The sequence below is a fragment of the Sturnus vulgaris genome, chromosome Z (assembly GCF_052056855.1).
Source record: "Sturnus vulgaris isolate bStuVul1 chromosome Z, bStuVul1.hap1, whole genome shotgun sequence".
NCBI lineage: Eukaryota > Metazoa > Chordata > Aves > Passeriformes > Sturnidae > Sturnus > Sturnus vulgaris.
In genome coordinates, this window is record NC_142283.1 from 80915588 (window position 1) to 80937820 (window position 22233).

The 22233-nt window shown below is 40.4% G+C and overlaps 1 protein-coding gene across 6 annotated transcripts in view; it reads right to left on the minus strand.

Annotated features, from left to right (window-relative positions):
* The window catches only part of DYM (dymeclin), a 216403-nt gene that overhangs the window by 150224 nt on the left and 43946 nt on the right, over positions 1–22233 (minus strand). For all 6 annotated transcript variants that reach the window (XR_015799699.1, XM_014894892.2, XM_014894890.2 and 3 more), the window contains one exon: positions 21976–22118. Coding sequence is in view for 5 of the 6 variants with exons in the window: in XM_014894892.2 (XP_014750378.1) it covers positions 21976–22118 (143 nt within the window). In the remaining variant the exon portion in view is untranslated. The remainder of the gene's footprint in view (positions 1–21975; positions 22119–22233) is intronic.

Consider the following 22233-nt stretch of genomic DNA (forward strand, 5'->3'; position numbering starts at 1 on the left):
GAGGAAAGCAGCAGTGCTGAGGAATGAAGTCCTACCCCCAGAACAAGCGTGCCACAGGCAAAACTTTTCATTATCTTGACTAGCAGAAAATGCCTCCTCAGCTGAAAGAACCCAGTGTCCCTGCTCTCTCTGCGAGTGGGGCGGGAGCTCCTGCCAAGGCTGACGAGCTGTTTTATGTCAGCACCTGCCCTTTGGCTCCGCTCTCGGCACTGACATCAACTCCAGCGGCATCAGACAGGAACATGTTTCTGTCACCAGACACCACGGCTGGAGCCACACCAGCAAAACAGGGCTGACACTCACGGAACACCCTTTGAAGCCTCTTATGGATCCAACACCGACTGAATTCCCTCTCTTTCGGGTCGATGGCCAGTGTGCAGGGGATGGTGAAGGGAGAGGCTTTGGTGTGTCAAATTTACTAACTATGAAAACACTATGGGAGGAGAAAAAGGCTGACTAAGTATTACTGACTCTGCCTGCATATTTTTTCCCAGCAAAAACTGATAGTTAACATTGAAATTATACAGAAACATGTGCTAACACTCATCAACTTTACTATTAAAGACAAAAATTACATATATAGTATAGAGATTTGTTCCAAATACTGATTTGCCAATTTATGGAATGAATTACATAAAGATTTGCATTTATATGAAAAAATATATTTAGAGGCACTTTATTTTTTCTCTAGCACGCACGTTTACTTCCATAATATTTCATCTTCAGTACCCAAAAATGTTTTTACCACAGGGCAAGGGATTCCTCTGGGCTTTTCCAGTTCTTAAGCATTTTGCAATAGTGCCAAGCCATAAAGGGAAAAGAAGTTTGCTGTCTGGGAGCACAGTTAGGAAATAGTGAGGCCAAGCCACGCCTGCTGCTCTGCCATCACCTACAACTGGGCTATGTCCATACCTGAGAAAGAGGAGTTAATAAAGTTTTTTAATATAATGTACAAAGCAATTCCTACTCTGTATGAGATCAACCTAGGAGTTAGAAAAGCAAATTTGAGCAGAACAACTGTGCTAGAGGGCGACACCTGGCATCACCACGTCCAGATTTGCATGCAGATCTCACCTGTGTGGAAGCTACCTGGCAATCCCAAGGCACCCCAGGCAAGCCCTAGGATGCAGACAAGCTTTATAGACCTCCATCATCAGCAGCTGCCCCCTGTGCAGAGACAGCCTTTTTAGGCTACCAGGTTTTGAGTAGATAGTTTAAATATTGGAATATTTTTCATAAAAAACATTTCTGCTATCTCAAATGTTCACAGAATCACAGAATGATTTGAGTGGAAAGGGACCTTCGAGCTCATCTCATCCCAAACACCCCCTGCCATGGCAGGGGCACCTTCCATTATCCCAGGCTGCTCTAAGCCCCAGTGTCCAACCTGGCCTTGGACACTGCCAGGGATGCAGGGGCAGCCACAGCTGCTCTGGGCACCCTGTGCCAGGGCCTGCCCACCCTCCCAGCCAGCAATTCCTTCCCAAGATCCCATCCAGCCCTGCCCTCTGGCACTGGAAGCCATTGCCTGTGTGCTGTCCCTGCCTGCCTTGTCCCCAGTCCCTCTGCAGCTCTCCTGGAGCCCCTTCAGGCCCTGGCAGGGGCTCTGAGCTCTCCCTGGAGCCTTCTCTCCTCCAGGATGAAACTCACTCCACATTCCCACAACAACTACTCAGTAAACTTTATGGAAAATCACAAATGCCACCAAACTGTTTGGCAGCAGCTGACAGCAGGGCCTTGTGAGCAGGCCTTTTGCAAAACAATTACAATTAGCAAGATAAGAAAATGAGAGACACCTACGTGCTGTATTTACATCTTATAAAATCACCTGAAATTGTTTGGTAAGTTGGAATCCTACACACATTATCACATGCAAACAGCATGTTTTATTAACCTTGAAGCAAGGCCCAGCAGTTAAAACATGAGGATAAAGATCAGGACAGTGGAATTTTATTCCCAGCTGCAATGTCAACGGATTGTGTAATTCTAGCCAAGCTTCAAGCATGTTATTTCCTCTTTTTCCCCCTATCTATAAAAATGAGAATTTTCTACTTAATAAGGGCCTTTACATCCTGATGCCCTTGGCCTGAATGTGTGTTGTTCCTGAGCTGATGTCCCAATTTCCGAAGAGATCTCTGACCCACTGAAGAGAGTCAGAGCAGATTATATACACACCAGGACTCATTACACACTCGTGTATTTTACATGCAACTAGCTAATGATATAGATATACAGAACATATCCAATTATACAGATGTAATTATATAGATATATAAAAAGACAGATCTCTGCTTGACAGATCCTCTCAGAATGGCAATTGCTCAGAGAAGCAGTTCAATAAATATAAACTATTGAGGCTGAAATTAGAAGCCAGCAGTGAATTAAATGGATGAACCTGATGCCAAACCTATAATTATGTGAGACAAAAGTTTTTTCCTATGAATATTTTTATATTTTGTATTATCTACATTTCCACATATACATTTGCTTCAATATGTTTACACATGTCATATTTGTATATATTGTATATACATCTCATAAAACAACTTGACATTGTTTAAGTGGGAATCTTACAAATTACCACATGCAAATAGTATGACTTCTAACTAAACATCATGTTGATATAATATATTCTAGATTTATGAAACGATTTATTATCATATGTAATTTATATGCTTTATTTTTATATCTCTAGGTATTTTGATACCTAAATGGCATATTTTTGTATAAATACACTAAATATATAGGCACAGTTCAACAGGTCATATATATTTATATTATTAAATGTAAGTATGTTCATATTTTTCTGCATAGTCTGTATTTTATTTTTATTTTATAGTTTTTCTATTATATACATACACATCCACACACATAAACTAGTGAGTACCAAATAACTGTCAAATGCTGTGGTGTCTAAAACATCTCTCATTCCTGGCAGAATTAATTTGATCCAGATTTACCTTCCAGCTGAGAGTAAACTCTGCTGAAACCTCCCATATATCTACTTTCCTTTCTTTGCAGACAAGAAAAAAATCTTTGTTCCAAGGTCATGATGTGGCTGCATCCCTGGAAGTGTCCAAGGCCAGATTAGATGGAGCTCTGAGCAATCTGGTCTAGTGGAAGGTGTCCCTGCACATGGCAGGAGGGTGGAAAAAAAATGATTCTTGAGGTCTCTTCCAACCCAAGCACTTACAGGATTCTGAAATTCTATGAACTGATTTTTTTTTCTAAAAACAAAAAACTCCACCAGTTTCCCACACAGATTGGTTCACAATTCATAATTCAAGTGCTTTAACTATAAAACATTCAGAAGATTCTTCCAGTTTCCAAGTTTCTTATCAAAATATAATTTATTTTCCTAGTTAGCAATTTCAGGATAGCAACTCAGTTAGCAATCTCACTTACCCTAAAGATTAAGAAACAGGTAAGAAAACAGGTTCAGCTTATGAATTCCTAGGTGGCAACAGCACAACTTAAAAGTCACCACGTGAGGGCTTAGATGGGATGTCTCTGTTAGAGACCCTGAACAGACAAAAAAGCACCATGACTCAACTGCAGAGAAAGGAGACTACTAAATGTAAAAAGATTAAGTCTTTTCCCAACCAGAGGGAAAAAAAGTATATAAGCTTTGGCAAGTTCAATGCTAAACCAGACTGAGTTGAGCCAAAAGTAATTTGGGAACAGCCTGCTAAAGGTATAAAAATCAACAGTAAAAGCTTTTCCAAACAATCTGACAGCTCCTCAAAGAGGCCAACAAGCCATGGAGGCCTTTAGGGAGCACCCTGGGAAGGTCAGGCTCTGGCAAATGAACTACTCTGGGTGCATTTCCCAACACTTTCTGCACACTCCATCAACAGATATGATGCATGACCAGTGAAAGCAGCAACTGCTGTGGTGTCCTCCCTTGGCAACAGGTCTCCTCCAGCAGTTGAAGGCTCTGCAGAAGCCCTGAAGGTGAGGGGCTAATGTGTATGTTCCAAAAACCAACAGCTGGATGGCTGTGGAGCCAACCAAGAACCAAGAGCAGTTGCTGGGAACAACAGCCAAGGGTTGTTGGTAAGAACATGCATGAGAAAGACCAGGATGTGGCTGCAGAAGGGGCCATATGGAGGAAGTGTAACACTTTTCCAGGACAAACCACTTCCCCTTTCCCCTTTCCCCTTTCCCCTTTCCCCTTTCCCCTTTCCCCTTTCCTTTCCTTTCTTTCTCCAATCCAAGCTCCCTTTCTCTTCCCTTCCACTCTACTCCTTTATCCAAAATCCACCACCATGTGCTTATACTAGAAGAACAGGGACTGACACACCAATTTCCATGCTAACAGCGCAATTTGTTAGGAAAGCTTCCTAAACTTTTGTGGACCCTCTCAGTTTCGTCATTCTTTCTGACCCCAAACATCTGGGTCCTCCCTTGCCCTAAAGCACAAGACATCACAGGAGGCTGCCTTTGGAGTAACAGCTTTCACATGAAGAATCAGGGGAAGATTTAGGGGAAATCCAGAATTTTTTAAGAAATATTTTTATATTGTCCCACAAGACTCAACACCCACATCAAGCCCTGAAAATTTCACAACTAAGAATCCTCACTACAGATACAACTACAGGTAAGCCAAACTTCTTTTGCTCAAGTTTAAGTAATTTTTAAAAGATTCAGCAGCTACTGAAACACGTGACTTCACATTAAGGAATATTCCAATATAGTTATAGCAGTAAAAGGCTCAGCTCGAAATCAGACATCTAAAATAAGCAAGAATTTGAGTAAATATGCCTTACACATTCAAGCAGAGTCTATGGACTCTGTTAACTAGTTATTAATTATCATTTGAAACAAGCCCAAAAGAAAAAAAACAAAATAAGATACTGCTTAATTAATATACTTTTAAGCAAACCCCCCAAAGCAAACATCTATTTATTTGAGGAAAGCATGAATTAAAGAACTCCAAAATACATTCAGAACAAATGGGAAAATGTACAATATATTAACCAATCCATTCCAAGCTTTTATTTCCTCCTACACCTCTCATACAGACGTAAGAGTTTAATGGTAAGACACCAACCCCAGCCCCATGACTGGAGCTGATGGATCATAGACCACTTTTGATTCTAGCTGAAAGAATTTGGCATTCTGTCAGATTATAAAATCCCTTCCTACGCTTGTGGAAGGACACAATGACGGCTCCAGTAGAGACACCACGCTCCATGAAGAATTCTGTCTAGCACAATACCCATATTAACCAGACAGAACTATACATTTTAATTTATACAGTCATTACTTCTTTTCAAAGCATGCCTCCTAAGGCAGAAAAAGTGACAAGACAAAGGGATTGATTTGTATATAAGGTGAAATGATTATTTAGTACTTATTTTCCATCTTTAGTAATTGCATTGTGCTTGTTTCAAGTATGTGCCAAACCACAGTGAAAATCTAATTTAAAATTAATTAACTGGAGAACTCTACATATATGCCGAAGCTAATTTCTACAAAGCTTCTATCCTTTAAAAATTGACTTCTGCAATTTGCAAATATGCCAGTTCTTGACATACCAATAGGATGCTGGAATGACTTAAAAAATTACTCCAAATATTTGAGCATGCCATGAGTTTCAGCAGACTGGTGGTGGCTGTGGTGGGGGAGAGAGTGCAAAACACAGAAGGGAAAAAAAGATGCTATTAAAAAAGACAGGAAGAGAAACACTGTAAGAGTGATTGAGAACACATTATTTTCCAATACACAAACTGCAAAAGCTCATAAGGTTATTTTTTCTTCTTCCAGTGAAAATACTAAGAAGCCAAATGGCAAAGATAAACGTTTTCTATTTAGCAAGGACAAAAATTCCCCAAGTAGCTACATATTATATGACAAATCATTATCCTGACTAGACAAGCTACATAGGATTATGTTTAAAACGTTTTAGTTGACTACTCTGGAAAATAATTATTAAATTTTATTCTCTATACATTGATCAAAGCAAGTTTACCTTCAGTTCTAAAAACTTTTGTAAGTCAACAGAGTGCATCGAGAGAACAGGAAAACAGAGGAGGAAGAGACAAGAGTAATAGTTTACTACTTATTTTCACGGTATCACCTGACACACTGATACAGTAAACTTCCACAGTCCCATGAGGGCCCATATTAAATGTAATGTATTTTCTATTCATAAAGCAGCACCAGTATAAATGGCAAACACACCCAGACCAGCCACACACAATAGCTTTCCCTGCATTTGTTCATTTTAATGCTGCAATTAAATCACTCGGCTCTACCAAGTGCTGTCACCAGGATTTTGTTTTGTGACTGCTACAGCAGTTTAAAATTGTTTGTTTGGGAAACAGTACAACTTTTGCAAAGCTCCAGCGTGCTTTTGAACTTGGGATAGGGAAGGCAAATATATCTCAGAAAAGGAAAAATTTATATAAATCTTCATTAATAAGCAATTTGAACCAATGCAGCAATTATAACAAAAAAAAAAAATGCACTGACAGCAGCCACAGCATGTTAAAAGGTTGTAGAAAAATTAAACAGAACATTGGGCAAGAATAGGAACATGGCTAATGAGCACATTTTCCATCTAGGCTAAGACTATTTCAGGACAACTCTCTTAATTGCAAAAATGTAAAATGCTGCACTTCCAATTGCATAAAGCCTTTACATAACAAGCAGTTCTCTAACCTAGATTATATGTGATTCCTGTCCAAAAACAACAGTGACAACAATCAGAGGCTGTATAGCTTCTGTCCATCTCCCAGGCTGGTTGCACCACGAAACAACAAATACCATCTTGAGAGTGATGTGCAGAAAATCCTAAATCTAACTTTTAACAGAAAAGACAGCACATAAAATCCCCAAACTGAAAAACAGGAGAGGAAGTCAAGGAGGAGAAAAAAGTCTGAAATCAGTGAAGATTTCTCTGTAGCAAAGTCAGATTATCTTTAAGCATGATAAACTCCACTCAATGATCACCAAACTACTACTGAGATTGGTTAAACAGCAGACCTGCCACTAGAACTTGTTGTGTGCAGATCTCACTTTTGACTTTGTGAGCAGATGCTCCAGATTCTGTTTGAGAGAAACCTTGGAAGACCAAGGCTGCTTCTGGAAATGCCAATGGAAGAACAGCTTGCCACCTCTCACTTCTCGGTCACAAGACAATTTAAAGAGGTTGACTAGAAGTCAGCTCAAAACCTTTCTCATCACAGTCATCTGATTCATTTCACAAAATGTTTGGCAACAGAAAAGTTCATGGAGAATCACAAGTAAGGTCAGACTTAGTAGCAATTAAATCCCCTATTTAGTCAAGAAAGGGAATGTGTCTGCTTGGTATACTCCTAGACTTGTCACTATTTTTTAAGGATTCTGCTTCATGAGGTAGGCTTTTTAACTTAAAAAAACTACTCCAGATTTTTCAGATCATCAAATCACTATGGTTGAAAAGCTATCTAAGGTCAAGCCCAACCATAAATTTGTTGCTGTTAATTTTTCTTGAGACTAAACGATTGGATCACTGAAGAAACTTACAGTAAAGTTCTTCTCCTGTACGGAGATACAGACAGAATCACAGAATGGTTTGAGCTGGAAGGGACCTTCAGGATCACCCAGTTCCACCCCTGCCATGGGCAGGGACACCTAGAGCAGACTGCTCCAAGCCCTGTCCAACCACGTTTTGGACACTTCCAGAGGGGGGCAGCCACATGCTAACACTCAAGAGTGGCTCACCATGAAGATCTGCCGTTCTGTTTCTCTTCCAAGAAAGACAACAGCTTTTGAGGACAGAACTTATTTCCAATATCCATAATTTCCACCAAATCAGATTCTTCAGTGAAGACAGAACTTTGCAGTAAGTCTGGACTAGTGTCTGAAAAGCTCTGAAGTCAGCTACATGCATTTTGGCATGTCTTGCTCTCCATACTGTGATGTGAAAAAGCAGTACCCAGTTCATCAGGACAAGGAGTGGCTTTGCTTCATTCCCAGCGCCTGAAGGGTCTCTTGGGCCAACGAGCCTACACAGCTTCAGCCATGTACTAATATCAAAAAGTCCAAAATCGTTGTTCAAGACACTTGGCATTTCGATTTATCTAACTTAGAGACCACAGGCCAATCAACTGATTACTAGGAAGGGGAATTTTTATTTTCACTTTTTCCTCCAGGACATTGCAGATAATAAGACTTGTAGGGAGCTGGTGTGCTTCCACTGATCAGCTGTTTGAAATGGATGTTTGAGAACAAGCCCTCCTGCTAGAATTTAGTATATATTCCATGCTAGGACATAAGGCTTCTGAGAAAATCTTCTTGGAGAAATCTACTGAGAAAAATGTGTGTTTTTAGCTGTGTACTTCCACATTTACAACTACTTTTTCTCCAAGGAGAGCCTTTCCAACCCAAAGGAATCTTCCTTCCATTACACAGTAAAGGTGGTGTTTTGGTTAGATACATGCAGTTATACAAATCATTTTTTGACTAGTTACTATGTTTCAGAAGTATGATGTCAAATTCTGTCCATCACAGCTGTCACAGGCATTCAAGCTGCTGTGCCTGACTGCTACCACCACCAAGATCATAAACAGTTTACTAATACATCCTAGTAAGTGCCCTTTATGCAATTTATTGTTGAACTCATTACATTTTTAAAATCGACAATCGACTTTATTTTCCAGACATGTTTTTATAGCAATTGTTCTTTTATAGAGGTTCTAAAATATAAGTTTCCCATATAGATAATTTCTCATTAATATCATCATATCTGGCTTGCTCTGGCACTACAGAAATCCAATGCATCTCCAACCATTATATTTCAAAAATAATTCAGTTCTCTGTTGAATAGAACTGTTTTCTTTTTACTTATTTTCTTCCTCTTGCCACAGTTTTCTGTGAAACATCACTTAACACAAAAGACCCAAGTGTTTGTTGCTGACCACAGAAATCAAAGTTCTCCCTAATGTTATTTAAATAACTAGAGATAAAGAAATTCTAAAATTACCTCTTAAGGTTTTAGCTCTTTCATCTGAAAGATGTCATGCATTTCCTCAGGACTGGAAGTGGCTGGGGACATGTCATTTCCACACTCCCACCAGACACCAGTGTGCTCTGCATGTGGCATGTGCTGTACCACACGACATACCTGTTATGCATCTGGAATATTGCACCATCTTTCTTCTTTAAATGGTTAAGTATTTTAACTAAGCACTTTTCCTAACCGTGGTTATCTGACTGTTTTCAGCATGAACTGTGCAAAAAACCCAACACAGGAAAAATTAAATGCTCCTCTGTTTCCAGGCATCACCATCACTGTGAATTCAGAGCATGATCAAGAAGTGTCCCTTCTTTCCTTGGAGCACTTTGTACCACTGCTAAATCTAACAGGTTGAAAGTTTAGGGTCTCATCTCAAGATTTCCTCTGAAGCTACTGGGATTCTGCACAAGCACATGATGTCTCTGTGCATAACAAGACCCCAGAACCACACACTGCAAAGCTATAAATACACATCTTTTGCCACATAGAGGAACACGAACACTTTTATACCACACAATCTGCCATCATCGTCTACAAAATAATTCTTTACTTATGAAGGAGTTCCAGCCTGTGAAAGTGTTGAGGCCCTGGCACAGGGTGCCCAGAGCAGCTGTGGCTGCCCCTGGATCCCTGGCAGTGCCCAAGGCCAGGCTGGACAGGGCTTGGAGCAGCCTGGGATAGTGGAAGGTGTCCCTGCCATGGCAGGGGGTGGCACTTTAAGGTCTCTTCCAACACGAACTACTCTGTGATTTTATGATTCATGGCAGTCCCAGGGGTTTGCTCTCTTTCCAAAGAATGGTACAGATTCTGATATGTTTACACAAAACCTTCTGAAGTATTCAGAGAGTAACATAAGACCAGCTTATGCACTTAGAAAAAATTACTCTTTAGACGTGCAGCCTCTAGTAAAATGTGTGTTTAAGAGCTTTGCCGGTCCAAAGGAAAAGTTTGCAAGCCTGATAACTGCAATACAGGATCTTCCTTAAGAATACAGAGAAAAAAACCAACGAAGATGGTTCTCAACAAATTATTCACTTCTCTCTTATTCTACTTGCTAACCTTCTCCCCATTTTTTTGAATCTCACTACACAAAGCAATATATTCAGGCAAATATTACATGGGTAGTACAGTAAGAACTATCTGTGAAAGAGCTAATTCTTGCCTCCAAAATCCTAGCTCATTTAAGACCTAATTCAGATCTGCTGAAAACTAGTTTGTTCTAGAGGCTTAAATGAATCTGTAAATCCACCTTTCCCCAAAGGTTCAAACCTAGCTGTATGACAGACATCCCAGAACAGTTTGGGTTGGAAGGGGCCTTGAAGACCAGCTCATGCCACCCTCCTGACATGTTTTCTGTGAATTAAGACCAATAGGATAGTAAAAACTCTCAGTTCAGGCTGAGAGTACGGGTCTATGTTTTTTATCAGCTACAGAGTCCCATACTGCTGAACAAAAATCCAAAATATTAGCTGGAATGCTAAGAAATTCAGTCTTTTAACAATTATAAGGAATTATTCCAGAGTCAGACTCATTCTGAAATTTTTCATTTAGACAGAAAATATTATCCTGTTCCTGACCACAATTCTCTTATGAAACCTAGTTTTAAATTTATTACCTACCCAATTCAGCACAAGAGTGACAAGGTCTCAACTCTGTCATTATTAATATCCACAAAAGGAATACAGGGTTTGGATCCTAGCCAAGGAAAATCTGTCCATTGTACTGCAGCATTTCTACCAGTAATAGTCTACCTCAAACCTCACAAAATGCTCCAAAATTAAGGGGGAAAGAGAGCAGTGCTTGGCACAAATACTGGCAGAAATACTATCTAGAGATCTAGAAAAGCCAAATATGAAAGCATGTGCTTGACATGCTAAATAAAAGTAATGTGTGAGAGCCTATCAGACCAACTTGCTCTCCACTTGGCATAAGCAAGCCCCTAACAAAGGAAGTTTTTTACCACTAACTCTTGGGTATACATTCACATCAGGAACGGGTTTACATGACAACAGCCATTTACCTACAAGCAACAGCCTGCATGTCAGCCAGCCAAGTCATACCTGGTTTGGAGATGTCAATCATCCTCCTACCTACAGCACTCTACCTCCTCAGCTCCACACCATCCCCATTCTCCGTCTTACAGGACAGAAACAGAAGAGGAAAGGACCAGGAGACAATATGGGACACTCAGGCAATAAGAGATTTGCATCTGTGCCCACCTCTCTGACCTCTCATCTATCTAGTCCTCCCCTTTACTTTACACAGCACTTTAGTTTATAATGCTTAGTTTTATTCAACTCCAATATTTGATGAAAGATAAAATTAATTAAGCTGCATTATAGCTATGGTGCTGGTAACATTTTTTCCCTCTTGCTCCAGCCCTTCACCCAATCAGCCTGCAAAAAAGCAGCATGTCACTTCAGTCTGAGCCACGTCCCCTCACCTGTGACAATCACCTTCACCCAGAAATCAACTGACAGAGCTTGGCAGCAGCACACCTCTGAGCCTCATGTATATTCAAAATCCAAATAAAAATCTAATTACTTAGGAGCAAGCAAAAATTCACGCTTTCCTATAAGGATGCTAATTGAATTTCCATGTAATGCAGAAATTTATTTTTCAATAATGGAAATCCATTCTTTTCAACCAGGATGTCTATTCCTAGGTGCCACATTCTTTTCTTGTTAATAGTATTTTTCTTTCCCCAGAGTGAGTCACTCTGGAAAATGCCATTTGCTTAAAAGAGAAAAATTGACAAACAACCCCAACTGTCACAAAAATGAATGTTCATGCTCAGAGCTACAACTACCACATACCAATAACTTAAACCTCAATCACGAAAGTACCAAATTACTCAACAATAGTAACTGGCCTCAGGACAAGGAAATAAAACTTAAGTCTGCAACTGTGAAAATAGTTTCTACTAATACACTGCTAAGCACATGATCTGTTTGGCTTTGCTCTGCTTTGGCTGGGAAGTCTTTCGCAGAAAGACGGAAAAAGTTTTTGATGGCTTATTCAAAAGGAAAAATAGCCATTTATCAGGTTATGTAAAAATCTCATACTTGTGTTGGAAACTACAGTTTGGCAGAACACATTCAATTACCACTGGGTCTTCTAGAACATTAGGTAAAAAATAACGATGGTTTAATCGCATTAAGGGTTTGTCTTTGTTGGTTTAAGACAAAGATTTTAGTCAAAGGCCTCATTAAATCTTAGATCATTCTGTGCAGAGCTTAGCTCCTCCGTGGGTCTACAAAAACAAGGAAGTACAACTATAATCCATAGAAATAAAAGAAAGATGGAAAGATTACCAAGTTTTGTATGCTTAAAAGCAGAGGAACATTTTCCCCTCTTCAATAAAATATATTAATTAGAAACTATAGCTGTTAAAATGAAATTATTTGTGAAATCAACCCTCAAAATCAGAGTCAAGCACTTCAGTCCATACAGGCAATACTGCAAGCTTGTGCTCTTAAGAACATACTCAACAAGGCTCAAGAGAAAATATACTCTGAGCCACATCCAGATGGTGTGTGGCTCCAGTGAGGTTGTACTACCTCAAAATTACAAAATTAATTATGGCCAAGATTTTTACAGTATTTCCTCTTACCACAGAATGGTTTGGGTTGGAAAAGACCTTAAAGCTCCTCTCATTTCAGCCCCTTGCCATAGGCATGGACACCTTCCAGTGTCCCAGGCTGCTCCAAGTCCCATCCAGCCTGGCCTTGAAAACTTCCAGGGATGGGACTTCTCTTATCCTTCAAAATACTTTTTGTCTCACATTCTGCAAATTCAATGTATTCTTTGCATACCGACCACAATAAAAAAATGCAAACAACCAAATTTAAAAACAAGGTTGCTGAGGAAAATAAAAGCATAGTTTTATTATCTGAGTCAAGGAGCAAAGCTTCTGTATAGATCTGCAAGACTGCAATTTTGAACTGCAAATGTACACAGAAATGCCCACAAATATTTTCACTACAGATTAAAGAGAGTCAAGTGTTCATCTGATTCTGAGTTTTGGTGCTGTTTAAAGATTTGCTTTCACAACACACTTTTGTTTTCCTTCCTTTCCCTCAGAGATCCAGCAAAACCTACCACAGTCATCTCCTAGAAGCACAGTATTCCTTTGCACCATGCATATTCAAAAGCCAGATTGCATTAATCACTTGTTTATGGAGGTAGTTAATTGCCCATCTCCTTCTGGACAGGTGCTTAGCACTGGCAAGACAGGTACCACTTCCTGCAGGGAATATTCTTGTCTCATAAGTACTATTACTAAATAAGAGGTCATCCACAGGCTCCTTAGGTAAACTATTCCTTATATTTAGGCATTGTAGCTGAGCAGAGAGATATCACAAATTAAGGCTTCTCCCCTGACAAAAATACTGAAAGGCAAATAAAACTGTTCAGAACTTGAAATAGTTTGATCATGACACAGAACTTCCACATCTAAAATGTGCCACTCCTATTATGAGTCCATTCCATGCTGAACATATTTCATATCACATGAATAAACTTTTCTTTCACGTTGTGCATGTCAAAAGTCTACCAGATTTCAGGAGTTATTTGGTGAATGGGTTAAAATATAGATTTTCCTTGCAGATGCACTAGGAAAAAAAATCTATCATCATTTCTTTCAGGGAAGGAGCAGGAAGCTAAAGGTGAAAGGGAACAAGGAACTAAACAGAAAGCACACAGACACGCTTTCCTTTACCCTTGCTTTATCTATAATGTATCAACAATAAAATAAATACAAAATCTTAAAGAAAAATTAAAAATAACATGACAACTTCACATAACTGATACTCCAGCAGCCCACTGGAGAAAACAGAACACCCAGAAAATGGAGCTAGCTAATCAATATTTCCAGTCAGGCAGTGCATAGCGTGGCCTTTTCATTCCTTTAGTCTTTACACACACGACCAATCAATAAAACCACAAAATTTAACTATTAAAAGGGGTTTCACACGCCAGGCAATGTAACTCCCCTGCTCTGTTGAACATGGACAATGGTTAAAATGAGTGATCTGATGTCTGAATACTCCCACTCCAAAACATGGCACAGACATCTGGCAGGACAATGAAGGGGAAACAGTTAATGTGTTATTCAGTAACATGTAATTTATTAACAAACGCAGCTTCGGATGGATTTAATCCATGAGCAGACTTGAAAAACAGTTTTTAAGAAAGAACAATAGAAAGCCAAAGAATTTGTTGTGCTTTATCAATGTTCCTCATCCTGACTTGAAATGCAGCTCAGTTTCTTCTATTCATTCACTTTCCAATCTGTCCAGGGCACCTGTCAATTATCAGACATCAAATTTTTCATAACATGGCATCAGTGCATCTAGAATCAAATAGACAGTTGTTTTTCCTGACCTATCCAACCATTTTGATGAGAAATCGAGCAGCTGAACACCACAGCCTGAGAAGTTTATTGCAGGTATTTTCAAAATTATGAAGAATAAATTTCTTATGGAGTTGTAATTTGTGGGTGTTGTTTTAATATCCCATATCAGTGCAAAAAACTGCAAACTTTTGAGTCATAAATGCTACACAGTCTGCTTCTCCTATCTAGAAGGACTACCATCAAAAAGTTCAAGATCATAGAAACCCAGGATGGTTTGTGCTGGAAAGGGACCTTAAAGCTCATCCAATTCAAATCTCCTGCCATGTACAGGGACACCTTCCACTGTCCCAGGCTGCTCCAAGCCCTGCCCAGCCTGGCCTTGGACACTGCCAGGGATCCAGGGGCAGCCACAGCTGCTCTGGGCACCCTGTGCCAGGGCCTGCCCACCCTCCCAGCCAGCAATTCCTTCCCAAGATCCCATCCAGCCCTGCCCTCTGGCACTGGAAGCCATTGCCTGTGTGTTGTCCCTGCCTGCCTTGTCCCCAGTCCCTCTGCAGCTCTCCTGGAGCCCCTTCAGGCCCTGGCAGGGGCTCTGAGCTCTTCCTGGAGCCTTCTCTTGTGCAGCTGAGCAGCCCCAGCTGTGCCAGGCTGGCTCCAGAGCAGAGGGGCTCCAGCCCTGCAGCATCTCCGTGGCCTCCTCTGGGCTGGCTCCAGCAGCTGCACGTCCTTGTGCTGTTGGAGCCCAGGGCTGGAGGCAGCTCTGCAGGTGGGCTCTCACCTGAGCACAGTATCTGTTAACACTGTATAAGAACCACAGCAGCCTACAGGAAGAAGTTACTGAACCTTTAACTCACAGATTTTGGATTGTTCCTTAGGCAGCACGAATGGTCAAGCGCCTTTGTTATTTGAAATGTGCTCAAAAATGAACTGAAAAAATACTGGTGCTTTTTAAAGCCTTTTCACATTTATTGCTAAAATAAAGATAGGTAAGAAATTAATACTCTTGTTGACACTGGACTATGACGTGAGGACTTATGGATTTCTTACCATCCACTAGTTCAAATTTATAGGACTTTAAGAAAAAGTCAAATATAACTGGTTTTGTTGCTCAAGTTTGCTTTTTTACATAGATGATTATTGACATTGTCTAATTATAAATACTATCTATCTCAATTTCAATTTCTGTAATTCTCTAGAGCTAAGAAGAATATGGAAAGCAAGAAATACCTTCTTTTCTGTCATATAAAATTCCTTTTTTCTATCTCTAATCCTCGCAAAATACCAACTTTTAAAACTTTGTTACAATACATCAGCTTGCTTCTTGGTTCCCTTTAACAAGCAATTTCCCCTAAAGAATTAAAGAAAAATCATTTCTGAGCCAATAGGTTTTCTCTTCTCTTTTATAATGGGTTATTTGAAGCTGCTCAGGTTTTGGAATATCAGGATAAATGTCAGGGAGATAAATCACCAACACACCTCGTGAAACTTGCTGCTGCACTCTCAGTAAACAAGCTGAAGCATATGGTTACAATTAGGGTTTGTATGACCACAGAAATCAGAAGCTCTAGTCATGAACCACAGTCTCGCTGTGCTGTGCACTGATGGTCCCTGCTCCAAACAGCTGACAGGCTACAGAGAGCTACAGCACAGCTCCCAGCACAACACAAGCCTGGGCAGTGTCAGGAAGACATCACACAAAAGAGGCTTTACAGACCTTAAAAACGCATATGCCTCCACTATCTTAAGTATGAAAAATTTTGTCACTCACAAGGGTGGAGTAGTGGCAGTCAAGGGTCTCCAGGAGCATCAGCATCTCCAAAAAAAGAAAATGTACAGTTCCACAGAATCTCAGAATGGGTAAGGGTGGAAGGGACCACAGTGGATCATCTGGTCCCAGCTCTCTCCTGCAGCAGGGTCATCCCAGAGCAGTGGCACAGGATTGTGTCCAGATGGGTCTGGAATACCCCCAGGGAGGGAGATTCCACACCCTCTCTGGTCTGTTACAGTGTTCAGTCACTGCACAGGGAAGTTCTTCCTCATGTCCAGGCGGATCTTTCTGGGCATCACTTCCTCTGGTGCCATTGTTGAGTCTCATAGAGCAGAGCCTGACCCATGCTCTGACACCTCCCTGCAGATACTGATGAGTCTCGTCAAAGTCAATGGAAGATTTATAAGAATTATCAAGCCCAGGAAATGACAGTATAAATTGCTCTTCTGGGAAAGAATCCTTTGCTGTCACTACCAACAGTGTACGTGCAAAGAGCAGAGTTGACACAGCAAAGCCCATGCTACCTGTGCAGCTAGTTCTGATTAATGGTGGTTTACAATCAAAATAATATTGGTGAAGCTAACAGGACTGATCAAGAATTTCATGGAATCTCAGAATGGTTTGAGTTGAAATGGGATCCTAAAAGCCATCTCATTCCAAACCACTGCCATGGGCAGGGACACCTTCCACTGTCCCAGGCTGCTCCAAGCCCTGTCCAGCCTGGCCTTGGACACTGCCAGGGATCCATGGGTAGCCACAGCTGCTTCAGGAAATCTGTGCCAAGAATTTCTTCCCAAGATCCCATCCAGCCCTGCCCTCTGGCACTGGAAGCCATTGCCTGTGTGCTGTCCCTGCCTGCCTTGTCCCCAGTCCCTCTGCAGCTCTCCTGGAGCCCCTTCAGGCCCTGGCAGGGGCTCTGAGCTCTCCCTGGAGCCTTCTCTTCTCCAGGGGAACACCCCCAGCAGAACAGAGAGGCTCCAGCCCTTGAAGCATCATTATTTCTAATTATGTCTGAAGTAGAACAATTGTTCTAGTTTAAGATTTTTGTCATTCTAAGTCCCAAGAGCTTAGTGGAGCTGGGCCCAAATGCTACCAGAAGTGCTATTGCTGCATAATCATTCTATACTCTCACATCATTCAAATACTCAATGAGATAATAGACTTCAAGAAACAGAACATACATGACACAGTGTATGTCAAAGGAAGTGTCTAAGAGCTTGATAGTGAAGACATCTCTGGTCTGCAGAAATTCCTATCAGACACAATGTATTTCTGTACCAATACGATTAAGGCAGAAGGTGAGGTTTTGCCATAAAAACATGAAAAGTCTCAAAGGCAACACTGAGGCACTACTCGGGCAACAGCAACCCAATTTCAAACCAGCTTCTGTGGTGTCCTTGTAGCATCCAAGCACACATTTTGGGCAGGATGAAGCTGCTGTGGCACCAGTTCGCTGTGCAGCTCTTGCAGACCGCCCCTGCCACAGCTACACAACCAGGAACACTCAGCTATTTGTTCTCAAAGTACCTGTGCTTGAACTGCAGCCACACACTTTGCTCTGTGTCAGGCACACCGTCAGGGGAACTAAGTTTAAAGATTAAAGATCTGGAAACTACCTCCATCTTCCCATTCAGACAGGGGAAAATATCACAGTTACAGCGTCAAGAGGATGACACTTAGAGACTGTAAGCAAGAAGGAACACGAACAGACAGAACTGGTAAAGAAAGCTCAAATGTACATTTCCATTGTGGTGGGCATGAACAGGCAACTAAGCATTGACTAAGCATCAGAGATAGACACCAGATCTGTGACACATCACAAAAGGGATCTGGAAGGTAGAAGCAAGCAGAGGGAAGCATTTGTTAGCAGAAATAAAGGTTGGTGAAATCATAGGAAATAACAGACACATTGTTAGTACCTTTTTGTGTCTCTCTGCTTTGATACGTGTTAATGTAGGTATTACAAATCAGGCTACATAAAACTGAAGAGGAAAAAAATATTAACATAAAATACTAAATATTATTAAATAGTTTTCTTGTAAAGTTAAAAATTACCATGCAAATGCTTCTAATAACCAGAAAGTAGCAACAAAAAAAGAAAAAAGAAAAAAAGGGAATAAGCTATAGTGTATATAAATCACAGATGTACAACAGAGGTCTGATACATTCAGGTATCCTAATACTGAACAGTATAATGCAGAGTAAAGCATATACTTGCCTGATATAAAGTCATTAATGGCCAGGAATTTTTCTCTAGTTCCAACCAAAGAATAAAGACATGAGAAAACAAGCCATCACTGACCACTACACACTGAATTCTGCAATTTCTGTTAATGCTACAACAGTACATTTGTGTGGCAGATTAGTTATGATGATGACTTAGGTGATTAATCTGGTTACCGACTCTGCTTCAGCTCCTTACAGATACTGCATTGTACCCCACACATCTATAAACACCCTAACAGCACAAATCAAGTCAATTAGATCCCACTGTTGCAGTAACTCCTTACTTCTGCCAGATGCATTAGTGTCTGGAGTTATTTTTCATAGCAAAATATAAACGGATCAACTATTTCAAAGGAAACCATTTAAACTGACTTATTTTTCAACAGTCTTGAGTAGCACTATCATTTCCCTGTCTTAGCACATCATCTGCTTGGCAGTTCTTCACTCTAACAAGGATTTTATTTTGCAAGCAATAAAACGACTAATTAAAAAAAATTGCTTGTCCACAAAAAGTTGTCTCAACTTAGTTAACTGTAGACTATGAATTGGCTGATGTTAATAAATCTCAACAAAAAAGAAGCGGGAACTTAAAGCCAACAAAAAAACTTGAGTTTGAGGGTAAGTTGGTTCAATGTGCTTTGTGAACCAGGAATAATTAATTTCTGGTTTCCAATAAATGAGTTTCTAATATCTGAACTCTACTGCCATGCATATTAATGTCATTTATGCTTCACAACACTGCCCCAGATCTAGCAGCACTTTACAATTACTTTGCACACCTACTGAAAGACCACAAAGACAAAGCAAAGTTGACTCAGTAGAGAAAAATCTCCTTTCCGAAGTCACAAAAATAAATACCATTCTTTTTCCCCTCCTTGAAAAACCACCATTGTTTCTTTAATTATTGGAGCATAACAGAATTGGCAGGACAATCCAATCCAGGTATTTTATATCCAGGATGGAAAAAGGTCCTTGCACAGAGGTAACTTGGATCCAGTCAGAGGCCAAACCCAGAAGTAATTGGTGTGAGGATGTTGGTTGTGTGGTTTCAGAGTTAAGGAAGCTCACGGAAGGAAAAAAAACAGGCTATGAAGGATGAGATGCAGGAGAAGGTTAACTGTGGGAAAGGGTAAAATTCTTCTCATATTGTGTATAATTATCACTCCTGCTGAATCACAAGGAAGGAAAAGGAGGGTGGATCTAAAATACGGTGCTTGTAACTGTTTGTTGATCTCCTGCTGCAGAGCAAGTGACTACAAAATAGGAATAACATTGTACATGATCATGACTGTGGTATCAAGTAAATTAATTAACAAGTAAAATAATTATTTTAGGCCTCAAAATTTCATAATAAAAATATATTTTTTAAACCAAGCTCCTATCTCCTTTCATCCTAAGTAGATTATATTTAGACTACTTCAGTAAACATACTTTAAGCATTATGTGGTATTTAAAAGGCACTGAGCAACACAGAAGTGAGTTTTCAATTCTCCCATTCTTCTTTCAATCTCTGTGTAAAGATTACAAAACACACAAAAGTAATACAATACAGAAACAACATCAAAGTTTTCCACAGCTGTTCATTGCTCAAAATTTGCTTTTGTTCCCTAACAGACTATCAACTCATGTTGCTGCATCTTCATTTGTGCTGCACTCTACCCATCTACCTGAGGCTACATGAACCAAAGCAGTTAATTCAAAGAGGTAATTCAGAGACAAGACAGGCAAATATGCCATTTACTCTACAATCCTACCATGTCCACATTCCACCTATAGTCCAACATCATATATAGGCAAATAATTTTTAAAAAAATCTCAACCAACTGTCTGGGCACAGATAAAAAAACATTTCTGTTTTTTAACAGGATGTGGTAGTTCTTTTTTCCCTTTTCCCAGGCAGGAAATTAGAAAGCTCTTTAAAAAGGCTCCTCTTCTTAAAGCTTTAAATGAAGACACTTAATTTGCCAGGCTAAGAGATGGCACTTCAGGTACTCATGAAAGAAGCAAGAAAACAAGCGTAGGCGTATGCCAAGGTAGTTGCTAAGGGAATGGTTCAAGAGGAGTGAAGGAGGTGGGAGTGTAGGAAGAGACAAGAACAGATGTAGGCTGAAATCTTAAGAGTTTGCACAAAGAAATGGAAACTTAATATACAACAAGTAAAAAGTCATGGGGGTTATCATGTGAGAAGTGTTACAAGAGGGAGGCTGGAGTGGTGGCAATATGGATGGATTTACAAATCAGTCAAGTAACGAGAGGAGGGGAAGAAGTGTTTTGCTTGTGGCAGCACTGACAGAAAGACACTAGAGAGATCAGAAGTAATCATAAAATAAATAACAGCAATTTTTCAGGTAATAACCCATACCAAAACATGCAGTAAAAACTGCAAAACTACAAACCACGTACTGAAAACTGCTTTAGAAAAACATGCTAAGAGCAATTCCCCCTTGCAACAGCAACGAAGGAAAAGAATATACCTGATGGGACTCTCGAATAAAACACTGTAAGGAACAATTTAATTAATCTGGCGTGCGTGTAAGTGAATTGCAAACCAAGCCACTACTTCTTGCTGGGTTAACGTGAGGGACACAAGCCAGGCGCGGCCCCGGAGGGTGTAGCCCGGAGCGCAGAAGGAGCAGCAGAAACGCAGCCGTGCGCTTTTGCTGCCGCCGCGAGGAGAGACGCGGGCACTGCCTCCCACTGCAAATTCTGGCAGACCCCTTGCGGCCTGAACTTTAATATTCCCTCAGGAGGCTGCCAGTGAATTGATTTCACAAAAGAGCTAAATAAATAGTATCGGTTTTAACAAGAACTGACTTGCAAAGTGTTCTCTAGTTTATCGGGGAGAAAGAAAATAATATCTACCTTTGCTGTTAGCACTGTATTATGTTTTATCCTCATTCAGTGGAAAAGAAAAAACCTCTAGGACGGATTTTTAAATACCAGTAAAACACATCTGGTGTAGCGAAGGGAGCAGCCACCAATCAAAACAGAGTATATAGTGTAACAAAAATGAGAAACCTTTTTCTGAACAACAAATGGTATCAAGTCTTCGCTATTCTTCAGGCAGTATTTCTCTCTACAGCAAACAGTCTGGGAAAGGTCAGAATGTAGTCATACTTATCAGGAAAAAACATTAGTCAACTTAGTGGGAAAGGCACAGTATGTTACAAAAATTCCTATCTAGGCTGCTCCCGCCTGGGAGGGACCACCTGGGACCACCTAGCCCAATCTTTTGCTCAAGCTGAGCCACAGAGCAGGTCACCACTGAGTAACTGTAAAGAATAAAATGTGCTCATAAAACTATTTCTTGCAACATTTAAAGTAACTTAAGTATGTGATTCATCAAATAGGGCACTACTTGGTTGGTTGAGGGTTTTTTAAATGTGTTAGTGAAAAAAAACATGGGCTAGGTGATACTTTTACCATCTGCTGTCCTGCAGGTATAATTGCTTCAGATTCTAACACATCTCAAGATGGGCCATGCAGGCCTGTGGACAGCTTTTCTACACTGCTAACACTTGCTGAAAAAGAAATGGGCTACAGGTGTGCCTGCAAGAGAGGGCACACAGAAGGCGATACTTCATATGGTCTTAAGTACAATTTATAGAAAATCAGACTCACTTGCCACCCCAGATGCAATTCCATAGAGCAGTCCTCCTCCATCTGTTTGCTGCTGAAAGACGTGGGCCCCCGGAGGAGGGCTTCTCTCTTGTCTAATGAAATTATACAGTAAAGTTTTCACAAGTCTGCTGGTGTACGGGAGACTGGAAAGAAAAAAAACACCAAAAAACTTAAGTTGACTCACAATTCACAAAAATTGGCACAACAAAGTCCAGGTAGGGTGCAAAGGCTGGTGTTTGGCATTAAAGATGGTCAGTA